The sequence below is a fragment of the Callorhinus ursinus genome, unplaced genomic scaffold (assembly GCF_003265705.2).
Source record: "Callorhinus ursinus isolate GAN/ISIS: 27379988/994484 unplaced genomic scaffold, GSC_fseal_2.0 scaffold5, whole genome shotgun sequence".
Lineage (NCBI taxonomy): Eukaryota > Metazoa > Chordata > Mammalia > Carnivora > Otariidae > Callorhinus > Callorhinus ursinus.
This window is the reverse complement of record NW_027397067.1, coordinates 46289060-46310773: the sequence shown is the minus strand read 5'-3', so window position 1 is coordinate 46310773 and position 21714 is coordinate 46289060. Positions and strand designations below refer to the sequence as shown.

Below are 21714 nucleotides of genomic sequence, written 5' to 3'. Positions count from 1 at the left end.
AGAATCATTCTGTAAAATCAGGAGGTTGGCTTAGAACTGAGGCTTTCAACCTGCCTGAACATAATTGTCACATTTTGGAACCCACATTTTAATAGGATTGCTAGGGGATCCGTATTCGAAGCACTGCGGTAACCTGGTGGTTCTGAAGCTTCAGCGTATATGCATGAGTCATCCAAAGAGCTTGTTAAAATAGATCCCTGGGCAGGCACCTGGGTGGCTCAGTCGGTTAAGCATCTGCCTTCAGCTCAGGTCATGATTCCAGGGTCCTGGGATGGAGTCCCACATCAGGCTCCCTGCTCAGCAGGGAGTCTTCTTCTCCCTCTCCCTCTGCTTCTGCTCTCTCTGTCAAATAAATAAATAATATCTTAAAAAAAAATAGATTCCTGGGCTTCACCTGAATATCTAAAGTCAGGAGATCTGGTGTGGGGCCCACGGATTTGCCATTTTCAACAAGCTTCCTCCCAGGTGATGCTCTTACTGTGGGTTTGAGGACCACACTCTCAATTAGTGTCACTTTAGCACATTAATGATTTCCTATTCATTTTGATATTTTCCTGACCTCCTTTGCACCGTGTGGCTTTTTTCTCTGCCACTTCACTGATAAATCTAATCTTCCCCCATTTGCCCATGTGACCAGTTAATATACGTCTTAGGGGTGTCGTGTTGGGAGCACGTATTCTGATAACATGGAAATGTTTGTACAAATAACATTTGTATGGTATTTGGGAGGTAAGTGGCAAGATAGAGTAAGTGGTGTGGTTAGGGAAAGGAACTTGAAGGAGAGCAATGCCAGAGGAGTGGGGAGAGATTGATCTCAGCCCAGGTCTTGATCTCAGGGTCCTGAGTCCAAGCCCCACGTAGGGCTCCACAACCAGTGTTAAGGTGTAATTTATAGACAGTAAAGTTTACTCTTCTTAGTGTACAGTTTTGTGAATTTTGACAGACATATTCATCATGTAACTGCCATCACAATCACGATATAGAACAGTGCCTTTACCTACCCCCTCCCCCCCAATTCACAGGGTCCTTTTAGTTTCTTCTCCATCAGGGATTTTCTGGATACTCTTCTAGTTTTCACTCAAGCCAGAAAGGCCTAAAATTCTAACTTAGGCTTTTCTCTGTATAAGACATTTAATTTTTTATTTTATTTTAAGAAAACTTGTTTCAATGTGGTAAAAAACATGTAAAATTTACCACCTTAACCATTTTCAAGTCTACACTTCAGTAATAAATATATTTGCATTGTTGTGAAACAGATCTCCAGAACTTGTTTATCTTGTGGATTTGAAACCACATACCCATTAAACCACTCCCCTTCTCCTCCTGCAGCCCCTGGTAACCACCATTCAACGTTCTGTTTTTATGAATTTGACCACTTTGTATGATACTTTTAATAAGCTCAGCCCCCTGTGGTACCACTCATTTATTGAGTGTTGCTTAATGTCACGCTGTGTTCTGAATGACTAAACAGATGTAAGCCCTGATACCTAGGAAGTTATGTGTAAGCCATACTTAAGTAATTAATTTTGTTTATGGAATTCTTAAAAAAATATTAGTAGTTATTAGGCACCTAGAATGTATATAAGATTTTATTGTTTGTTCTGGATAATAAAACATCACAAATATATTCCTTGCTCTCCAGCAACATGTATTACATTGCAATAGAAGTTGACATATTTGACTTTTTTTTTCCAAACTATAAAAATAACAAAACTACTGTAAATTTGGAAACTGAAGACAAATCACTTTTTTTTTAAAGGCTTTTATTCATTTATTTGAGAGAGAGCATGAATGGGGGAAGGGGCAGAAGCAGACTCCCTGCTGAGCAGGGAGTCTGATCTGGGGCTTGATCCCAGGACCGATCCCAGGACCCTGAGATTATGACCTGAGCCTAAGGCAGATGCTTAACTGACTGAGCCACCCAGGGGCTCCCTAGACAAATCACTTCTGATCTCACCTACCTGTAGACAACTATTACTTATTTTCTCTTGGTCTTGTTGTGAATTTTTAATTTGAATGTACTTATACTTTTGTATTCTGATTATTTCTTTTAACATCTTCATCACATTTTTCCATGTGTCATAATTTCATAATCCTTACTTTCAAGTGTTATGTAATGTTACATTTATGTATATCCCATACTCAGATCATTGTTTCTTTCTCCTACATTTGGACCTTTAAGTGTTTATACTTTTTTTGATTTGTCCATGTGGCTTTTACCAAATAGTTAACTCTTTATCATAAATAACATTTAAGAATGGGAATAATAACCACAAAAATAAAATGTCCAAAATGGAAGGAGATAGTTTTGTTAAGGTATAGGTCTTTATTATGGACTGGTTGTATCCTTGCTTCCTTTCCCTGTCCTGCTACCCCCCTTCCCCAGCCCCCTACTCCCACCCCTCAGATGTACTAAAACCTATGCGGTTAGAGAATAAAGAAAAGTTATTGTGAAGTTCTCCCTCTAGGAAAGAGTCTTCTTTCACAGTGCTGTGAATAGGATATATAAGCCTTTGGCCTTTCTCTTCTTACATTCTAAAGAGTTGTAGGGGGTTCAGCCTGCTGGTTGTATAAAAGCAGGAGTTTAGGAAGCAGTACATTTGTATTCTAATGGGAAACATGGTAGGTGGTAGAGTGAGAGAAGAAATCCTCTAGTGATGGGCAGAGCTATGCTTTATTCTCTGGCCCTTTTTTTTCCCTTCATATTGCTCATTTTTCACTTTGTGTATTATTTTACCATTTTTTAGAATGAAGAATTCAATTTATCACAACGTCCTAAATCTCCCAAGAAACCACCTCGAGTGAAAACAGCAGTTCAAAAACCTTGGAGGAACAAGTCTTTGTATCTAATTTCTTCGAAGGATGATGTGATTGAGAAAGGGTAGGTACTGCTTTTTATGTGCCAGGTGTTATTCTGCAATGGTAAGATTTTTATGCAATTGAAAAATTAAATAGAAACTGAAAACTGAATACATTGATTTTTTTATGCTTATAAATAAATATAAATATAAATATATTTTATATTTATTATATATATTATATAAATTTATTATATATTATTATAATATATATAACATAATAATATAATAATATAATAATATATTATATATATTATAAATAAATATAAATAAAAATATAAAAATAAAAAATAAAAAATATATAAATATAAAATTAATATAAAGATATTCTTATATCTTTATTTTTATATAAGAATTTTTTATAAGAATTTTTTTATATTTCATTGATAGGTGTTAGAGTCATGCATACTCTGAGTTAGGAACAGAACTCCTGAGATTAGTCATTTGAAATCGATGGTGCCTCTGATCTCCACCCTCTTATGAGCTGTATGGTCAAAAGACTTCTGAGATTTCCCTCCAGTTCTTACTTGGCCCTGTTCAGTATCTCAAACTTGCAAACTCATAAGATTCTCAAGAATTTTGTCATTATTTAATAGCATATTACCTTATTCATTTAGATTTGCCCACATATGTACTCTTTTCACTGTTCTTTATTTCAAATGGGATTATTTTCCATCCACCTAAAAAAATACCCTTTGGGTTAACTTTGGTGTTGGATCTGCTGGTCCCACTAATTTATTACTTTGCTTTTATTCTTTTGTTTTCCTTTGAGATAAAATTCACTAACACGAAATTTACCATTTTTAACTTATCTTTAATTTTTTTTTTTTTTTTTTTTTACTTGTAGACTATGCCAAGGATCAGCCTGAGGTAAAATTTAGGGCCTTCTTAGGTCCTTTTCCTGGGCATGTGTGGTCACTTTCTAATTTTTCCCTACAAATGCATTTTGCTTTTGAATGTCCTAATCTTTCATGTCTGGCTTCTAAAAGGAGGCAAAAGAGAAAAATGAAGTTTGGGGGTAAAAAGGGCAATGTCTCTTTAAATTCCTGGAAGTCACTTCAGCCTGAAGGGGACTGGGCTTGCAACCTCGCAGGGAGGCTAAGAGGTGCAACCACAGCAGCCACCTGCCTTGTCTGCACCTCTGTGATCTGCAGCAGCAATCAGAGATCAGAGCTCAGATCCCTGAGATTTGATAGACAGGGTCTTTTCTGCTCACACTGGCTCTTGCAGCTGTATGCAGAATGCTCCAGAACACATACCCAGCTGTCTGACACAAGGCTGGGGGTCGGGAAGGTTAGCTGCCGCTATTGTGTTAGCAATTCTAATTGAGCAAAATGAACCCAATTTACTCTCCAAGCCTTCCCCTGGCAGGTGAAAGCCTTAAGACTCCAGGGTTCCAAAATAGTTACATTAGATTCTGCCAGTGCAATTGTTGTTTAGGGGGGAGGCAAGTTCCTGGTGCTTCCTACTCTGACATCTTCCCAGAATCCTCACCTCTGGTAATTTTGTTTTCCTCAATGAGTTTTGGCCCCAGAATTCCTTTTAAAAATTTATTATTATTATTGTTATTATTATTATTATTATTATTAATTTTAACTCCAGTGTAGTTAACTTACAGTATTATATTAGGTTCAGTTTATATTAGTTTATAGTGATTGAATAGTTCCATGTATTACTCACTGCTCATCAAGAGAAGTGTACTCTTCACCTCTTTCACCCAACCCCCCACCCACTTCTGTAATCCTCAGTTTATTCTCTAAAGTTAAGGGTCTGTTTCTTTAGTTTGTCTCTCTCTTTTTTTTCCTTTGTTTGTTTTGTTTCTTAACTTCCACATATGAGTGAAATCGTGGTTTTCGTCTTTCTCTGACTGACTTATTTCCTGTAGTGTTACACTCTCTAGATCTGTGTTGTTGCAAATGGCAAGATTTCATTCTTTTCTATGGCTGAGTAATATTCCATTGTAAATATAAACCACTTCTCTTTTTTATATTGTCAGTTATATTACCTTTTTAAAAGTTTTTTATTGTAATCCCAGTGTAGTTACCATACAGTGTTGTATTAGTTTCAGGTGTACAACATAGTGATTCAGTGATTCTATACAGTACTCAGTGCTCATCGTCATAAGTGTACTTTTTACTCCCCAACACCTATTTCACCCATCCCCCCCCGCCTCCCCTTGGTAACCATCAGTTTGTTCTCTACAGTTAAGAGTGTGTTTCTTGGTTTGTCTCTCTCTTTTTTCCTTTGCATGTTTGTACTGTTTCTTAACTTCCACATATGAGGGAAATCGTGGTATTCGTCTTTCTCTGACTTATTTTGCTTAACATTATACTCTCTAGCTCCTTCCGTGTCATTGCAAATGGTAAGATTTCATTTTTTATGGCTGAGTAATATTCCATTGTGTGTGTATACCACATCTTCTTTATCCATTCATCTATTTTTTTTTTAAAGATTTTATTTATTTATTTGACAAAGAGAGACACCGTGAGAGAGGGAACACAAACAGGGGGAGTGGGTGAGGGAGAAGCAGGCTTCCCGCTGAACAGGGAGCCTGGTGCGGGGCTCAATCCCAGTACCCTGGGATCATGACCTGAGCCGAAGGCAGACGCTTAATGCCTGAGCCACCTAGGTGCCCTATTTTTAACTTTTTGAGGAAACTCCATACTGTTTTCTAGAGTGGCTGCACAGTTTGCATTTCCACCAACAGTGCACAGGGATTCCTTTTTCTCCATATCCTCGCCAACACTTGTTTCTTGTGGTTTTGATTTTAGTCATTATGACAGGTGTGAGGTGATATCTCATTGTAGTTTTGATTTGCATTTCCCTGATGATGAGTGATGTTGAGCATTTTTTTATGTGTCTGTTAACCATCTGGATGTCTTCTTTGGAAAAATATCTGTTCGGGGCGCCTGAGTGGCTTGGTTGTTAAGCGTCTGCCTTCGGCTCAGGTCATGGTCCCAGGGTCCTGGGATCGAGCCCCGCATCGGGCTCCCTGCTCGGCTGGAAGCCTGCTTCTCCCTCTCCCACTCCCCCTGCTTGTGTTCCCTTTCTCACTGTGTCTCTCTCTGTCAAATAAATAAATAAAATCTTAAAAAAAAAAAAAAGAAAAATATCTGTTCATGTCTTCTGTCCATTTTTAAATTGGATTATTTGTTTTTTGGTTTTGAGTTGTATCAGTTCCTTATATATTTTTGACACCAACCCTTTATCAGCTATGTCATTTACCGATATCTTCTTCATTCAGTAGATTTTTAGTTTTGTTGCTTGTTTCTTTGCTGTGCAGAAGCTTCTTATTTTGATAGAGTCCCAGAGTTTACTTTTACTTTTGTTTCCCTTGCCTCAGGAGACATATCCAGAAAGATACGATTATGGCCAATGTCTGAGAAGTTACTGACTGTGCTGTCTTGTAGGAGTTTTATGGTTTGGTCTCACATTTAGGTCCTTAATCCATTTCTAGTTTATTTTTGTCTCTGGTGTAAGAAAGTGGTGCAGTTTCATTCTTTTGCATGTAGCTGTCCAATTTTCCCAGCACCACTTGTTGAAGAGAATGTTTTTTTTCTATTGCATATTCTTGCCTTTTTTGTCAAAGATTAATTGACCATGTAATTGTGAGTTTATTTCTGTTGGCTCCAAAATTCTTAACTACATTGTTAGCACTCAAATTTCTTTTAGCAGATTAATTTTTGTATTTTTCAGTTTATCTAGTTGGTCTTTAAAGGGAGAGTTGGTCTAAATCACCCTCTCTGCCATTTCCAAAAATAGCAGTTAATGAGCTTTGGTGTACTTTGCTTGCATTATATCAGTTCTTACTGCATCCCTATGAAGAAAGCATTATCTTAATTTTTCAAGTGATAAAGATATATAAGTATGAATTGAGAGAAAAGTTGAATTTTGAGAACTATGTATTGTTTTTATGTTTATGTTGTGGCTAGGGTATAGAATATTACAGTGAAAAGGCAAGATACAAGCTAAAACAATAAATGAGGTTCAGATAGTGAATTTTTTTGTGTCACATTAGGGAATTTGGAGTTTATTTTCTATGCAGTGGAAAACATCTAGAAAGTTTTTTTGTGTCATTTACTAAAATTAAATTATTTTATTTTCAAAATTGGAAATATATGCATAGTTCAAAATTAGTAGCATGCTATCCACTTATTCTATACCTTTGTTTTTACTGAATTCATTGGAAAAGATGTTTCATAGCATTAAATGCTATCATTACAGTAACAGATACACTATAATCTATTTTTTCTGTTGTTTCTTGTTCTTGTAATCTTATCTCTCCTTATGTCTGGTTGTCTTTGATTTTATGCCCAACATTGTACTTGAGGGACATGGACATTATTTCCAATATTTTTCATTAGTAAAAACAGTGTTGCAATGGATATTCTTGTACATTTGCTGTATTTCATGTATGCATATGTCTGCAAGATAAATTTCTCAAAGTAGAATTTCTAAATCAAAGTTCATATGATTTAAAAATTGTTTTAGATATTACTAAATTATATTTCATAAGAGTTGTAACAACATACTCTTTTCAGCATATATGAGAGCATTCAAACCACTCTGTGTCTTTTAATTGGAGAGGTTAGTCCATTTACATTTAAAATAATTGTTGATAAGTATGGACCTATTGTCATTTTATTCATTGTTTTCTGGCTATTTCATAATTCCCTTGTTCCTTTTTTTTTTTTTCTTGCTCTCTTCCTTTGTGATTTGATGATTTTCTGTAGTGGGAAGCAATATTTTTAAGGTGGAGGAGACCTGAGGCTGTTTATATGTCTACAGTAGTATCTAGTGGAAAGGGAAAAGTTAAAGATCCATGAGAAAGAAGCTCTGTATTTTCAAAGGAGAATAGAAGGAAGGATTCAAGAAAAAGGCCATGAGATTAACCTTGGATGTGAGATAGGACACTTTTTCCTGAGACAGGATGGAAGGAAATAAGGATAGGTATAGGTGGATATATTTGTTGATAGATAATTTAAGAGTTTTCAGCTGCAAATAACAAAACTTGACTAACAACGGCTTAGACAAATTGGGCTTATTTTTCTCACAGAACAAGAAATCTGAGGGTAAGCAACTGCCAGTATTGGTTCCTTGGATTGGAAATATTAGGGCCTGAATTTTTGTAATGTTTTTGGCCATTCTTTCATATTCATTGGTGTTATAGCTCCTGATATCAGGCTTTCAAATCATGAAGAAGAAAGGGCAATTTTCATTAATCCTTTCCCTTTGGTCAGGAAAGCAAGCTTTCTTAGAAGCTCCCCAGCAGACTTTGTTTTGTATCTCATTAGTCATAACTGTGTCACATGACGATCCGTCTCCGCAAGTCGGTCTTAGAAAGTGAATATTTAGCTTTCTCAGTATCACCCAGTATCTGGGAATGAGTGTTGAGTAAACCAGTCAGTCAACAGTGTCTACTACATCAGGGAGTGGAAACAGAAGCATGTTGTACCTACCTTTTGTCTGAGAAGAACCTGCAAAGCAATCTGCTGGTGGGTTGGAGTGCAGATATATTGGTGAGGTGGATGGGCATGTTTTATGGAGCTGGAAAATAAGGCTTAGAATAATTGCAGTGAGGTATGGAGAGGGAGATGGATAAGAAAATATAAAAAGATAATGTCTAAAGCCATTAGTCAAGTCCATAGTCTTCCATTATCTCACCCCGCACTACCACATATAAATCCTTATGAATCCCACCTGTTGTGAGGATTAAATATAATAATGTGAATTTTATTTAGCACAGTGTTTGGTATGTGTTATATAGTGTTTACTTAACTGTTAGTGTCCTCTTGCTCTAAGCAAATTAGTTAACGTGCAGCCTTTTAAACAAGGCTTTCCCTACCTACTTTCACTTATTGCTCACTATTCTCCCCATCTAACGAACCCCTCTAGAACCCTCCTACACTGTTGGTGGGAATGCAAACTGGCAATAAGTTTTCCACTATCCATTGCAACTTCTAATTGTTAGGGTTATTAAAAATGAAAATTAAAGGATTGATAGAAATCAGCTCTGACTTTAATATATATTATATCAAAACAAAATTACATGAGAATAAAATATTGTTAATAATGCAAGTCAAGGGGCACCTGGGAATGCAAGCTGGTGCAGCCACTCTGGAAAACAGTATGGCAGTTCCTCAAAAAGTTGAAAATAGAGCTACCATATGACCCAGCAATTGCACTACTGGGTCTTTACCACAAAGATACAAATGTAGTGATCTGAAGGTGTATGTGCACCCCAATGTTTATAGCAGCAATGTGCACAATAGCCAAACTATGGAAAGAGCCAAGATGTCCATCAACAGATGAATGGATAAAGAAGATGTGGTATATACATACAATGGAATATTATGCAGCCATCAAAAAACCCGAAATCTTGCCATTTGCAATGATGTGGATGGAACTAGAGGGTATTATGCTAAGCGAAATAAGTCAGTCAGAGAAAGACGTGTCATATGATCTCACTGATATGAGGAATTCTTAATCTCAGGAAACAAACTGAGGGTTGCTGGAGTGGTGGGGTTAGGAGGGATGGGGTGGCTGGGTGATGGACACTGGGGGGGTATGTGCTATGGTGAGCACTGTGAATTGTGTAAGACTGTTGAATCACAGATCTGTACCTCTGAAACAAATAATACATTGTATGTTAAAAAAAGAAGATAGTAGGAGGGGGAAAATGAAGTGGGGGGAATTGCAGGGGGAGACAAACCATGAGAGATGATGGACTCTGAGAAACAAACTGAGGGTTCTAGAGGGAAGGGGGTGGGGGGATGGGTTAGCCTGGTGATGGGTATTAAAGAGGGCACATTCTGCATGGAGCACTGGGTGTTATATGCAAACAATGAATCATGGAACACTACATCAAAAACTAATGATGTAATGTATGGTGATTAACATAACATAATAAAATAAAATTAAAAAAATAAAGAACCCCTCTAAACACACACACACACACACACACACACACACACACACACTTACAATACATCTCCTATTTTCAGGGAAAATCTCGTTTCTTTAATTACTAATATAGCTCAAAGGGACTTCTCATTGTTATCCATTCCAGTCATTAGACATCTATATTCTTGAATTCATTCAACTAGCAATTAATCTTATAGAGAGTTGTCTTTATTGAGGACTGTACTTCATTTTCTCAGCCACTTTTTTTTTTTTAAAGATCTTATTTATTTATTAGAGAGAGAGAGAGAGAAAGCACAAACAGCAGGAGTGGCAGGGAGAGGGAGAAGCAGGCTCCCCGCTGAGCAAGGAGCCCGATGCGGGACTCGATCCCAGGACCCCAGGATCATGACCTGAGCCGAAGGCAGACGCTTAACTGACTGAGCCACCCAGGCATCCCTCTCAGCCACTTCTTAAAGGCCGGACCTGATACTTGTACTTTTTCTTCCCCTGTTCTCTCACAGTGTTCAGATGCACTCCTAAGATTTGGTGCCACATGTACCACAGGTAGCTCAATATATATTGATCAATGCGTTCTTATCCTTATAATTTAGGTTGAGGCTCAGGTCAGAAAGCAGTAAAATTATTCGCTTAACATCTTTTACTGACATTTCTGAATGTCTGAAGCCCCAGCTGGATAGAAGATACACTTACACAGAAGAACCTTTGGTAAGTATTTTGAGAACTGATTTATCTGACTCTTCATTTAACTGACCAATGTCCCCTGATTTTAGAGAATTTTTATTGCTTTACCATAGTATTTTTTTTCTCTACTAAACAATACATTTTATTTTTTCCTTCCAAAAAGATTTTTATACAAAAATTTTATCTGTGTTTCCTTTTGTAGTACCATGTCGCTGTATATACTCCATTGATTACTATTTTCTCAAAAATAGCTGTCTTCTGGTTTTGGTGTGAGAATACCTTAGATACAAAATAAGAGCATCTATTATTTTTATTAAATTGCTAACATGTGATAAAAAATAATGTTTGATGTCATTTTTTGGAAACAATTTTTATAAAGCAGAGTATTTCCAGTGTGTGGCTATCTTAATAAAGTGGATTTACTTCACCAGTTGTGGTTGACAATTTTATATTCCCTAAGGATTATACTTTAGGTAGAAACTTTGGTAGTCCCAATAAGGTCTGAACACTTAGCTATAATTTTGTATAACTTTTTATTTTATTCTAAGCAAACAGTTCTCCTTTTCTTCCAACTAGGGCTTTTTTCCCCTACCAAAATAATATTTTTTTTTTTTAGTTTTTGGGATGCCAACAGTTAAACATCATAAAAACATTAAATTCTCACTTTAGAATATGTTTGGAAGAGGGATAAAGAGAGAGGCAGAGAGACACTATAACAATGCCTTAAATTGTTCATGCCACAGTTATCTTAAGATTACAAAGAAGTCTGAGTTCCATACAGCAAATGCCAGAGTTCCTGAGAAAGGTGGATGCTTTTTCATATTCTGAAGTCACTCTTATGCTTGGGGAGGTAGCCAAATTTCTGTGTTTCAAGAATGGTATTAGGGTTGCCAGCTTTGTTGGCAGAGAGGCCCCAAAATAACAGAGCTTTATGAGAACTTACATTACCATTTACATTCTGAAGGCCATGACCTGCACAGGGTGAGACTCTCCAAGGAGGGGCCCCCTGAGGACAGTTAATGAGCGGCACTGAGAGACCTTGAGGATGGTTCTTTTTATAACTCTCTTGTAGCCATTATAGCATCACCTCAAGGCTAAAATAACAGTAAATATGTAGGAACGAGGCCACCAACAGAGCTTTGGAAGACTCCTAAAATGGTATCCCTGTGCCTGAAACATGAAAATAATAGAGGTTGAGAAGTTACCCTAACATTAAGTTTGAAATCAGATTGGTTTATAATAGAATGAAGTCTGCTGCTATATTTACCTCCATAAATGACTCTTAAGTGACAGTTATATGCAAACATACTGCATTAATTACTTATAAGGTACAAAAATAAAAAGTCCAGTGGGAAAATGACAGCCTGGCAGAATTTATGAAACCCTGTTGTACAGTGTCATAAAAAATCACCACGTTCTTGGGTGGATCATGGACTTCTGTTTTGTTATCTAGGTTAAAACCATGGCAGATGGTGCCTTGGGAGGATTTGACATGGAAAATTTGTTGCAGACTTTGTACGTAGAAAATAGAGCTGGATTCTTCTTTACTAAATTCTGTGAACATTCAGGAAACAAGGTAGAAAATAATGATTTTAAATCTAATTTTATGCCTTTACCTCATTTTAAACTAAGAGAAGCTGAAGTAATTCAATGCTCAAATAATTTTATTTGATCTTAAAATTTCCATTTCTTCTGGTAAGAAATTTTGTGCTAAATATTTAGTAAACATGTTAACATCTCAGTTATAATTCTCTTGGTTTACTGTTCTACTAGAATTACAAAGAAAAGTAAAGGATTGACTTGCATTATTTTAAAAAAAATTTTATATTTATTTATTTTATAGAGAGTGAGAGAAAGAGCATGCCAGCAGAGGGGAGGGGCAGCGGGAGGAGAGGGAGAGAGAGAATCCTGACGCAGACTCCCCACTGAGCATGGAGCCAGACATGGGCCTTGATCCCAGGACCCTGAGATCATGACCTGAGCCGAAACTGAATCGGACACTTAACTGACTGAGCCACCCAGGCGCCCCTTGACTTGCATTATTAACAATATTTTATTCTCATGTAATTTTGTTTTGATGTACTATATATTAAATTCAGAGTTGATGTCTATCAATCCCCCTTTAATTTTCATTTTTAATAACTAACAATTAGAAGTTGCAATGGATAATGGAAAACTCATTGCCAGTTTGTTTTGTTTTGTTTTCATTTTGCTCAAATGTAAAATATTTCACTGGCTCAATTATTAGAGTAGTGTTTGGTTTTAGTATGATATACATTTGTCCATATATATCAAAATACCTCCAGATTTTGGTTTCATGCCAGAAATATGTGATTATTCTTTGTTAACCAGCATGCTTCCTATTTTAATGGCCAATTATGTAAGAAGCATACATGCAAAAATATAATATTTTAGCGACAATACCAATAAATATTTTGTATGCTGCCAGTTTGTAATAGAAGATAAGACCATCTTAAATTGAACCTGATTTATGGTAACACCAAGGAGCTGAACAATTATTTATATTTGAAATTAGGGCTTTGTAGAGCTTTAATAATTGGGTGGTAATGATTTATGTATTTTTTCCACCTACAGTTGTGGAAGAACAGTGTGTACTTTTGGTTTGATCTACAGGCTTATCATCAGCTTTTCTACCAAGAAACGCTTCACCCTTTTAAAGTATGCAAACAAGCCCAAGTAAGTAGTAAATAATGTTGGTTCAATGTGCAGCTCTAAGTACACAAAAAAATGAAAAAGTTGTGTCCAGCTCCAAACAAGAGAAATCTGGGACTACAGGCAAAAAGGCGGCAGTTAAATTGTTGCCATGGGATTACTTCATTTAAATGTCAGTACAATATTGTTTTATAGTTTGATTTGTGGGTTTCCATTTTATCTATTTTATTTGGTTTGCTTTATTTTCTCTTTGCTGGCAATTACTTGTTCTGCCAATAAGGGACATCCCACATTTTTTGTAATTTATGCCTTTTTGGTTTGGTTGTGAGTGACTTAAAAGAGAACCCTGAGACAGGACTTGTCATGAATCATTGAAGTGATGGGGAATGGAGACATTGACCAGAGCTATTCTCTGAGCTTACTGTAGGAATCAACTGTTGGACATACTCAGCCTGGTGACCTTCTAGAGGGCGGGAAATGATGTTGACTCTGTGATGTAGGCTCCATGTCATCCCCTATGCTTCTGTACTACACACCATGTAAGACAGAGACAGAGGTGGAGGAAAGAACATCTCAAGACCATGCTGAAGCAAAATAGAGGAGGAAGAACAGAGGATTCTCTGCAAAGGGAAACCAAGAGAGTGGCCTCTTTTGAGGGGGAAGAAGGAAAGAGAATAGAATTATGACTCAAGCTCACTTAATCTTTTCAGTTTTTTATTCTTAGGATCTTGTGATCTTTTTTTCTTTCAAAGATTTTATTTATGTATTTATTTATGTATTTATTTATGTATTTATTTATTTGAGAGAGAGAGAGAGAGAGAGCATGAGCAGGGGGGAGGGCAGAAAGAGAAGAAGCAGACTCACTGCTGAGCAGGGAGCCCGACACAGGGCGCGATACCAGGACCCTGAGATCATGACCTGATCCCGAGGCAGACACTTAACTGACTGAGGCACCCAGGAGCCCTAGGATCTTATGATCTTTTATCGAGAGAAGTCTTCAAGCCTAGAAAACTGCTAGTCCCTTCTGTATCTGTTCACCACATAAGTGGTTCTCATAAGCTGGAATAACCCCATTCCGGAGAACCTCTCCCCAGATGATGCAGAGATAGTTTTGTCATATTGTGTATTACCTTATATTCTTATTCAGGATCTCAGAGAGTACCGCTGCTGGATGTTTGTTTTTCCTTCCACCGTCTGGACTCTGGTGTTAATAACTATGCTTTGTAAATCAGCTGACAGAGCTTTGTACTTTTTATCATGAGAACAAGGGCTTCAGCTGCTACCTAGCCCAGATCTGGCTCAATGCGATCATGAAATTATAGCTCTAATTTGCCAGTACCATTTTTTGAGACCATACAGTGGGCTCTTTTGCTTGTTCATCCTTGACCTGTGGGTCTCTACATATCCTCTTCCCCCTGGCCTCTTGCTCCTGTCTGGAAAAGTACCATCTGTTATTTATTATGTTTTCACTACTGCAAAGCCCACTCCTCCAAACATCTTCGGCTGGTCCATCAAGTGGGTTCTTTGTTGTTGTTGTAGTCACCATATTTCCATGCACTTGTACAAGTGGAAATTCTATTTAAGTCTATTGGTAGACTTACTAGTTCTTAGTAATGAAATTATTCTACCCGCTATAGAAGTATTGTGAAATAGGATACAGCCAACTTTTGGTTATTCTGAGATGGATTATTCTGTTTGGGGATCATCAAGGTCTGAAAGCTTTTTATCCTCCTCTAGATTATCTTCTAATTTTTTTTTTTGTAAATAGAAGTATAATTAGCATACAACGTTAGATTCATTGCAGGTGTACAACATAGTGATTCAACAATTTTGTACATTACTCAGTGCTCATCATTGTAAGTGTAGTCACATCTGTCACCAAACAACATTATTACAACATTAATAACTATATTCCCTATGCTGTGCTTTTCATCACCATGACTTATTTTATAACTGGAAGTTTGTATCTCTTAATTGCCTTTATCTGTTTTATTCATGTCCCCATTCACCTCCCCTCTAGCAACCACCAATTTGTTTTCGTATTTAAGAATCTGTTTTCTTGTCATTTGTTCATTTGTTTTGTTTTTTAGATTCCACATATAAGGATGGACTTAGAGGGTGTTATGCTAAGTGAAATAAGTCAGAGAGATAAATACCATATGACTTCACATATTCTTCCCTAGGTTATCTTTTGGGGAGTCACAGCAGGTGGGAGCGGGGAACAGTGGAGAAAGTTGCCTTCAGGTTAATAGAGGGAAATTGAAGGAGCAAGTCATGTGATTTTTTTTTTCTTGGCTTGTTTGCTTTTTACATCTATGGTTACTTTATTTTTTGGTTAATGGAGCAATGGTCTAGATTGGTTTAGGTTTTAATTATCCAAGATTTCTGTGCCTCCAGATGTAAGAATTGTCTCACAGTATGAAATAGCATTCATTTCTTTATAATACAAATGCTGTATGGCTTTCTTCAAGAGTATATTTACAATACAGATATTTGGATCAATAATGCCAATGGTAGAATGTAATCAGCTGGCACCATGTTAAAGGCACTGTGAACTTGATTTTATATTGTTTTGATACATCTGACATGCTCTATGGTAGGAGACTGAGAGTTGGTTCCAAGGGACTTATATGCTTTTCTGTATGATAGTAAGCAAATTACATACCTTGAAGTTTTGCCTCATAAAATATTGCAGAAGTTTCTGTAGGCAGACTAGATGCGGAATCAGTGACAGTGACTTAGCAAGAGTAATTGTCCAAGAGCTTGAACTGCAGCCTAGGGCGCATCCTGAAGATTTTACTGCATGGTTTCAAGATAGAATAGTGCTGTTAGAAGCCAATGGAAATGGTCTTGGCAAGGAGAAAAGGAGTCACTTACCCTAGTGCAGAGGTAAAGTCTTTGACTCTAGCAACAGTTTTCCAGGGGACCATCTACCACTGCTAAGATTTGGAGCCTAGATTGTTGCCACAGATAGTCCTACTGCTTTTTTGATAGTACATACTTGCTTCAGTCATAGAGTACTATAATAGAATGAAGCAGATCTGGGTACCACTGACTTTTATGACGTCTTTCATCTTTGTAGAAATCTTTCAAACAAAGAGCATTCCAGCAAAAACTATGCATTTAGAATTTACCACTCTCTACAGCATATACATTGAGAATTTTTTTGAAATAAACAAGTACGATCATAAATATTGCACATGTTTACACACGTGTACACATACTTATTCTTATTAATCACATACATATTTAAGTGGGAAAGAGGAAGAGAGAAAAAAAACAGTAAAGATTAGAGCCCAGGAGAAAAATTATTTGGGGAATGTAGGAATTAATGAGTGGAGAGAGTAGGTAAGAATGAAATGGAAAAGAATAAGAGGATTTGCTTACTTTTACTACAAAGTGCTGTTTAACATAAAGATATTCTTGCAGCAGTGTGAGATTTTTTGCCTTATTCAATGGAACATGTATCAGAGGGTATATGACATAGAAGGAAAAAAAATCACAGACTTGGAGTTGAAAGAAATGAATTTACGTCACATGCTGTTATTATTATGCTAGTTCTTAGCTGGTTAAACTTAGTCAAGTCAGTCAGTTTAATAAGCCTCAGTTTAATGTCCTATAAAATGTGGGTGGTAATAGTGCTTTACATTTTATTTTCTCTACTGTTTTAGAAATTACATATTCTATTTCTGTTTTCACCCTTACAGTTTTAACATGCATACCAAAATTAACAAAGTCTACAATTAATCATTATCTTAATCCTTTCAAATAATTTAAGGATCTTAGAACACTTTAATTCCACCACACCTTGACCATTTTACATATCATTTTTGTATGGCATTTAAAATTTTTTTATATACCTACCAAGTAGCTATCATCATTTTTGTTTTGATACCATTGATGTTTGTGTAGATTTATTCACACACAGATTTCATGCTTACCATTGCTTTTTGCATCATATTCCTTCCTTTGGGTTTCATTTCTGAAGAATATCTTTTAGTAGGTTTTTCATTAGGATTTACTAGTGGTAAAACAGGTTTTATTTGTCTGAAAATGTTTATTTAAATTCTCTCATCAGTCATGTGACTGAATATAAAATTCTAGGTTGACAGTTTTCTCTTAGCACTTTGATGATATTATTCTACTGTCTTAGGGTTTCTTTTGCTCTTTTTGAGGAGTCTCCTGTTGCCCCCTTTGCTTTTTCTCATCGTTTGATTTTTAATCTTCTCTTAAACTTCAGTGTTCCATATTGCACGTCAGTGTGTTTACCATAATTATCTTTCTTGGGTCTAAGTTGCTTCTAGAATCTGAGGAATCATGTCTTTCATCAATTCTGGAAAATCCTCAGCCATTATTTCCTTCAGTTTTTCTACTTCTCTTTTATGTGTTCTCTCCTTCAGGATTCCCTGTCTGGTCAATGTTGTCAATCCTATATCTCTCTTAATCTTTCAAGTTTTTCTGTCTTTTTTTTTAAATTTATTTGAGAGAGAGAGAGATTATAAGTGGGGTGAGGGGCAGAGGCAGAAGCAGGCTCCCCCACTGGGCAGGGAGCCCGATTTGGGGCTTGATCCCAGGACCCTGGGACCATGACCTGACCTGAAGGCAGACGCTTAACTGACTGAGCCACCCAGGTGCCCCTTTTTCTGTCTTTTAGTATCTGTGTTGCATGTGGTAAATTGAAATAGATATATTTCCTTTCATCTGTTTTCCAGTTCATATGTTGTTTCTTCAGCAGATTTCAATCTGCTATTTAACCCATCCATTGAGTTAAGTTATTTTAAGAATTATTTTTTTATTATTAGATATTCTACTTGTATTTTTCAAGTCTCTCTGATGTTTTTGTCTCATTTTTCCTTCCTGTTTTTATTTCTTCTTTTGTCTTTAAACATTTTAAACATATATTATAGTCTGTAGCTATGTTAGTTATCTATTCCTGCATGACAGTATTACCATAAGTTTGTGGCTTAAAATGACACACATTTATTATCTCACAGTTTACATAGATAAGGAGTCTGGGCACAACTTTGCTGGGTCCTCTGCAAGATTGTAAATCAAGATGTTGGCCAGGGCTGGTTTCTCATCTGTAGTCCCACAGGGAAGGATCTGCTTCATGGTTGTCAGTAGCATCAGGGTCCTTGCAGCCACTGGACTGAAGAGAACTCAGTTTCTCACTGGCTGTCGGCTAGACACTACCCCAGCTCTGTGCCATGTAGTGTGGCCCCCTCCATGGTGGCAGCTCACAACATGGCAGCTTCCTTCTCCAAAACCAGCAAGGGAGGCAGTTTCTTAGCAAGACAGGCATTACCATTGTGTGTAATGTAATCACATACATATAATCATATATATCTCATCACTATTACTGTATTTTGTTGGTCAGAAGCAAGCCATGCATTATATGCCCACATAGGGGGAGAGAATTACAAAAGGGCATGAATACTAGGAGACACTGAGAGTCTGACTGCTACAGCATCCAGTAATTCTATGATTTGTAGTTTTTGGAAGAACTAATTTTGCTATTTATTATTTTTCCCGACATGTTGCATTCCTTCCTATATGTAAGTCTGAATTATGAGCTGTTTAGGGAGGTTTTTACCTATGGTGCTTATGCTAGGCACATTTTTAATGCTGATTTCTCGTCTCGGAGTTTCCTTATTTGCCAAGTGTAATCTTGAAAACCCAAACCACAAGATGGTAAGTTTACAATAATGAATCCTGAGGAGACATTCTTTTATTCCTTTGCATGGAGTCTAGGCCAGGGCAAACAAGCTTCTGTTTTTGTTTCCTAGGTTTGGTCAGTGTAGATATAGGTAGTGATAGAGATAGAGACAGAGATAGAGATATACACATGCATATATTTTTTCCCCATTCTGCATTTCACATTGTGTATGGCCCTTCAAGGACCTTGGTGTATGTATGGCTCTTAGTATAACTTTTCCACCTAGTGAGGGTCCAAGGACTTGTCTCCTGTACCCAGTGGCTCTTATAACCCACACTCTTGGTTTGCCTCATGGTAGTCCCATTGTCAGCTCATGCTTATCACCCTAATTTTTAGTATATTACTTAATTTTGGCCCCTGCTGGGTTTCCTTATTATCTCAGCCATACGTTTAAAAGAATATTTGTTGTATTTTATCCAATATTTTAGGTATTTTATAGAGAAAGGATTTTCAACTAATCTAGCCTGTCAGGATACCAGAAAAGGAAGCAGTCATATATTTTCTAATTTAAAACCCACAGTAAACATACAAGGTATTTTTATCCTATTTTTTAAATAGATAAAAACAAACTACATCTCTGAAATGTTAACCTTGCCAAAGTTTCATAGCTAGGAACAAAATTAAGCTCAAACTTGAGATGCAGAACTGATTTCAATGCTGCACTTCACCTCCTTTACCCTATAAAAGTTCTCATGTCTACTTCACAGGACGTCTGTAAGGATGACATAAGATAATGTAGGTGGGAATATTTTGTAGTACAGACATACCTGGAGATATTGTGGGTTTGGTCCATACCACTGCAATAAAGCAAATATCACAATAAAGTGAGTCAAACGAGGGGTGCCTGGGTGGCTTTGTTGGTTAAGCGGGTGACTCTTGATTTCAGCTCAGATCATGATCTCAGGGTTGTGAGATCGAGTCCTGCATTGGGGCTCTGTGCTAGGTGTGGAGCCTGCTTAAGATTCTCTCCCTCTCCCTCTGTTCCTCCCCTCCCACTTGCATGCTCTCTTTCTCTCTCTCTAATTAAATTAAATTAAATTAAAATAAAAGAGTCCAATGAATTTTTTTGGTTTCCCAGTGCATATTCAAGTATGTTTACACTACACTGTGGTCTATTAAGTGTGCAATAGTCTTATGTCTAAAAAACAATGTATATACCTTAATTAAAAAATACTTTATTACTAGGGGTGCCTGGGTGACTCAGTCAATTAAGCGGCTGCCTTTGGCTCAGGTCATGATCCCAGGGTCCTGAGATCGAGCCCCACATCGGACTCCTTGCTCAGTGGGAGCCTGCTTCTCCCTCTCCCTCTGCCTGCCGCTCCCCCTGCTTGTTCTCTCTCTCTCTCTCTCTGAGAAAAATTCTTTATTACTAGCAAATGCTAACCATCATTTGAGCTTTCAGGAAGTCACAATCTTTTTGCTGGGGGAGGGTCTTGCTTCGACACTGATGGCTGCTGACTGATCAGAGTCGGGGTTGCTGAAGGTTGAGGTAGCTGTGGTAATTTCTTGAAACAATAATGAAGTGCGCTGCATTGATTGACTCTTCCTTTTACTTAACGCTTAGAGGCCATTGTCGGGCTATTAATTGACCTAATTCCAATTGTTTTGTCTCAGGGAATAGGGAGACCCGAGAACAAGGAGAGAGACAGGGGAATGGCTGGGTGGTGGAGCGGTCAGAACCCACACAACATTTATCGATTACGTTTGTCATCTTATTTGGGCACAGTCTGTTGTCACCCCAAAATAATTACAATAACATCAAAGGTCACTGATCACAGATCACCATAGCAAATATAATAATAATGAAAAGTTTGGAATATTGTGAGAATTACTAAAACATGACACAGAGGCACAAAGTGAGCAAATGCTTTTGGGAAAATGATGCCAGTAGACTTGCTCCATGCTGCATGGCCACAGACCTGCAGTTTGTAAAGAAAATGCAGTATCTGCAAAGCACAGCAAAGCAAAGTGCAGTAAGATATGTTTTGCCTGTATACTGGAGAGCACGCTATGGAATAAGTAAATATTATCATTATTAGAGTCAATACTTAAGGTTCTCTCAATTACCTAGACAATGGGGAAGGAAAAGAGGAATTTGAAGATATCCAAGCAAATAGGTTGGAAGAACAGCAACTCCTAAATTCATAGCTATTCATTCAATCAATACTAGAACTTACTGAGTTTCAGGATATACCTCATAGAATCACAACCTTTAAAGAATATCTTTGACAATATTGTTACTTACTAATTAACACTCACTGAGGGCGGCTATGTGCCAGGCAAGGTTCTATGAATACGGAGATGATTGGGGCAAAGTTCTTTGCTTAAAGAGCTCACTTTCTAGTGGGGGAGAGAAATAATTACTGAAGTACTTCAATTATATTTAAAATAAAACCAAATTAATAGCATCTTAACTGGAGATTAAGTTCTTAACTGGAAATTACTTCTTTCTTCACCAGCAGGTTAACGGTTGTTTTTTTTTTCTGTTTTTTTTTTAAATTATTGAGGTATAATTTACATACAGTGTTATATTGGTTTCCGATGTACCACATAGTGATTTGACAACTCTATACATTACTCAGTGCTCACCATGATAAGTATAGTCAGCATATAAAGTGATTATGATATTATTGACTATATTCCCTGTGTTGTACTTTCCATCTCTGTGAATTATTTAATTTATAACTGGAAGTTTGTAGCTCCTAACCTTTTTTTAAATCTATTTCGCCCATCCCCTCACCCACCTCCCCTCTGGCAACCACCAGTTTGTTTTTTGTATTTAAGAGTCTTTTTGTTTGTTTATTGTTTGATCATTTGTTTTTTAGATTTCACATATGAGTGAAATCATATAGTTGTCTTTCT

The 21714-nt window shown here is 37.0% G+C and overlaps 1 protein-coding gene across 12 annotated transcripts in view; it reads left to right on the top strand.

Annotated features, from left to right (window-relative positions):
- The window catches only part of RGS22 (regulator of G protein signaling 22), a 119925-nt gene that overhangs the window by 47883 nt on the left and 50328 nt on the right, over positions 1–21714 (top strand). For 11 of the 12 annotated variants that reach the window (XR_012378273.1, XR_003207974.2, XM_073893032.1 and 8 more), the window contains exons 11-14: positions 2748–2881; positions 10373–10487; positions 11917–12039; positions 13059–13160. Coding sequence is in view for 10 of the 12 variants with exons in the window: in XM_073893032.1 (XP_073749133.1) it covers positions 2748–2881; positions 10373–10487; positions 11917–12039; positions 13059–13160 (474 nt within the window). In the remaining 2 variants the exon portion in view is untranslated. The remainder of the gene's footprint in view (positions 1–2747; positions 2882–10372; positions 10488–11916; positions 12040–13058; positions 13161–21714) is intronic. The other variant, XM_073893029.1, reaches the window with a different exon arrangement.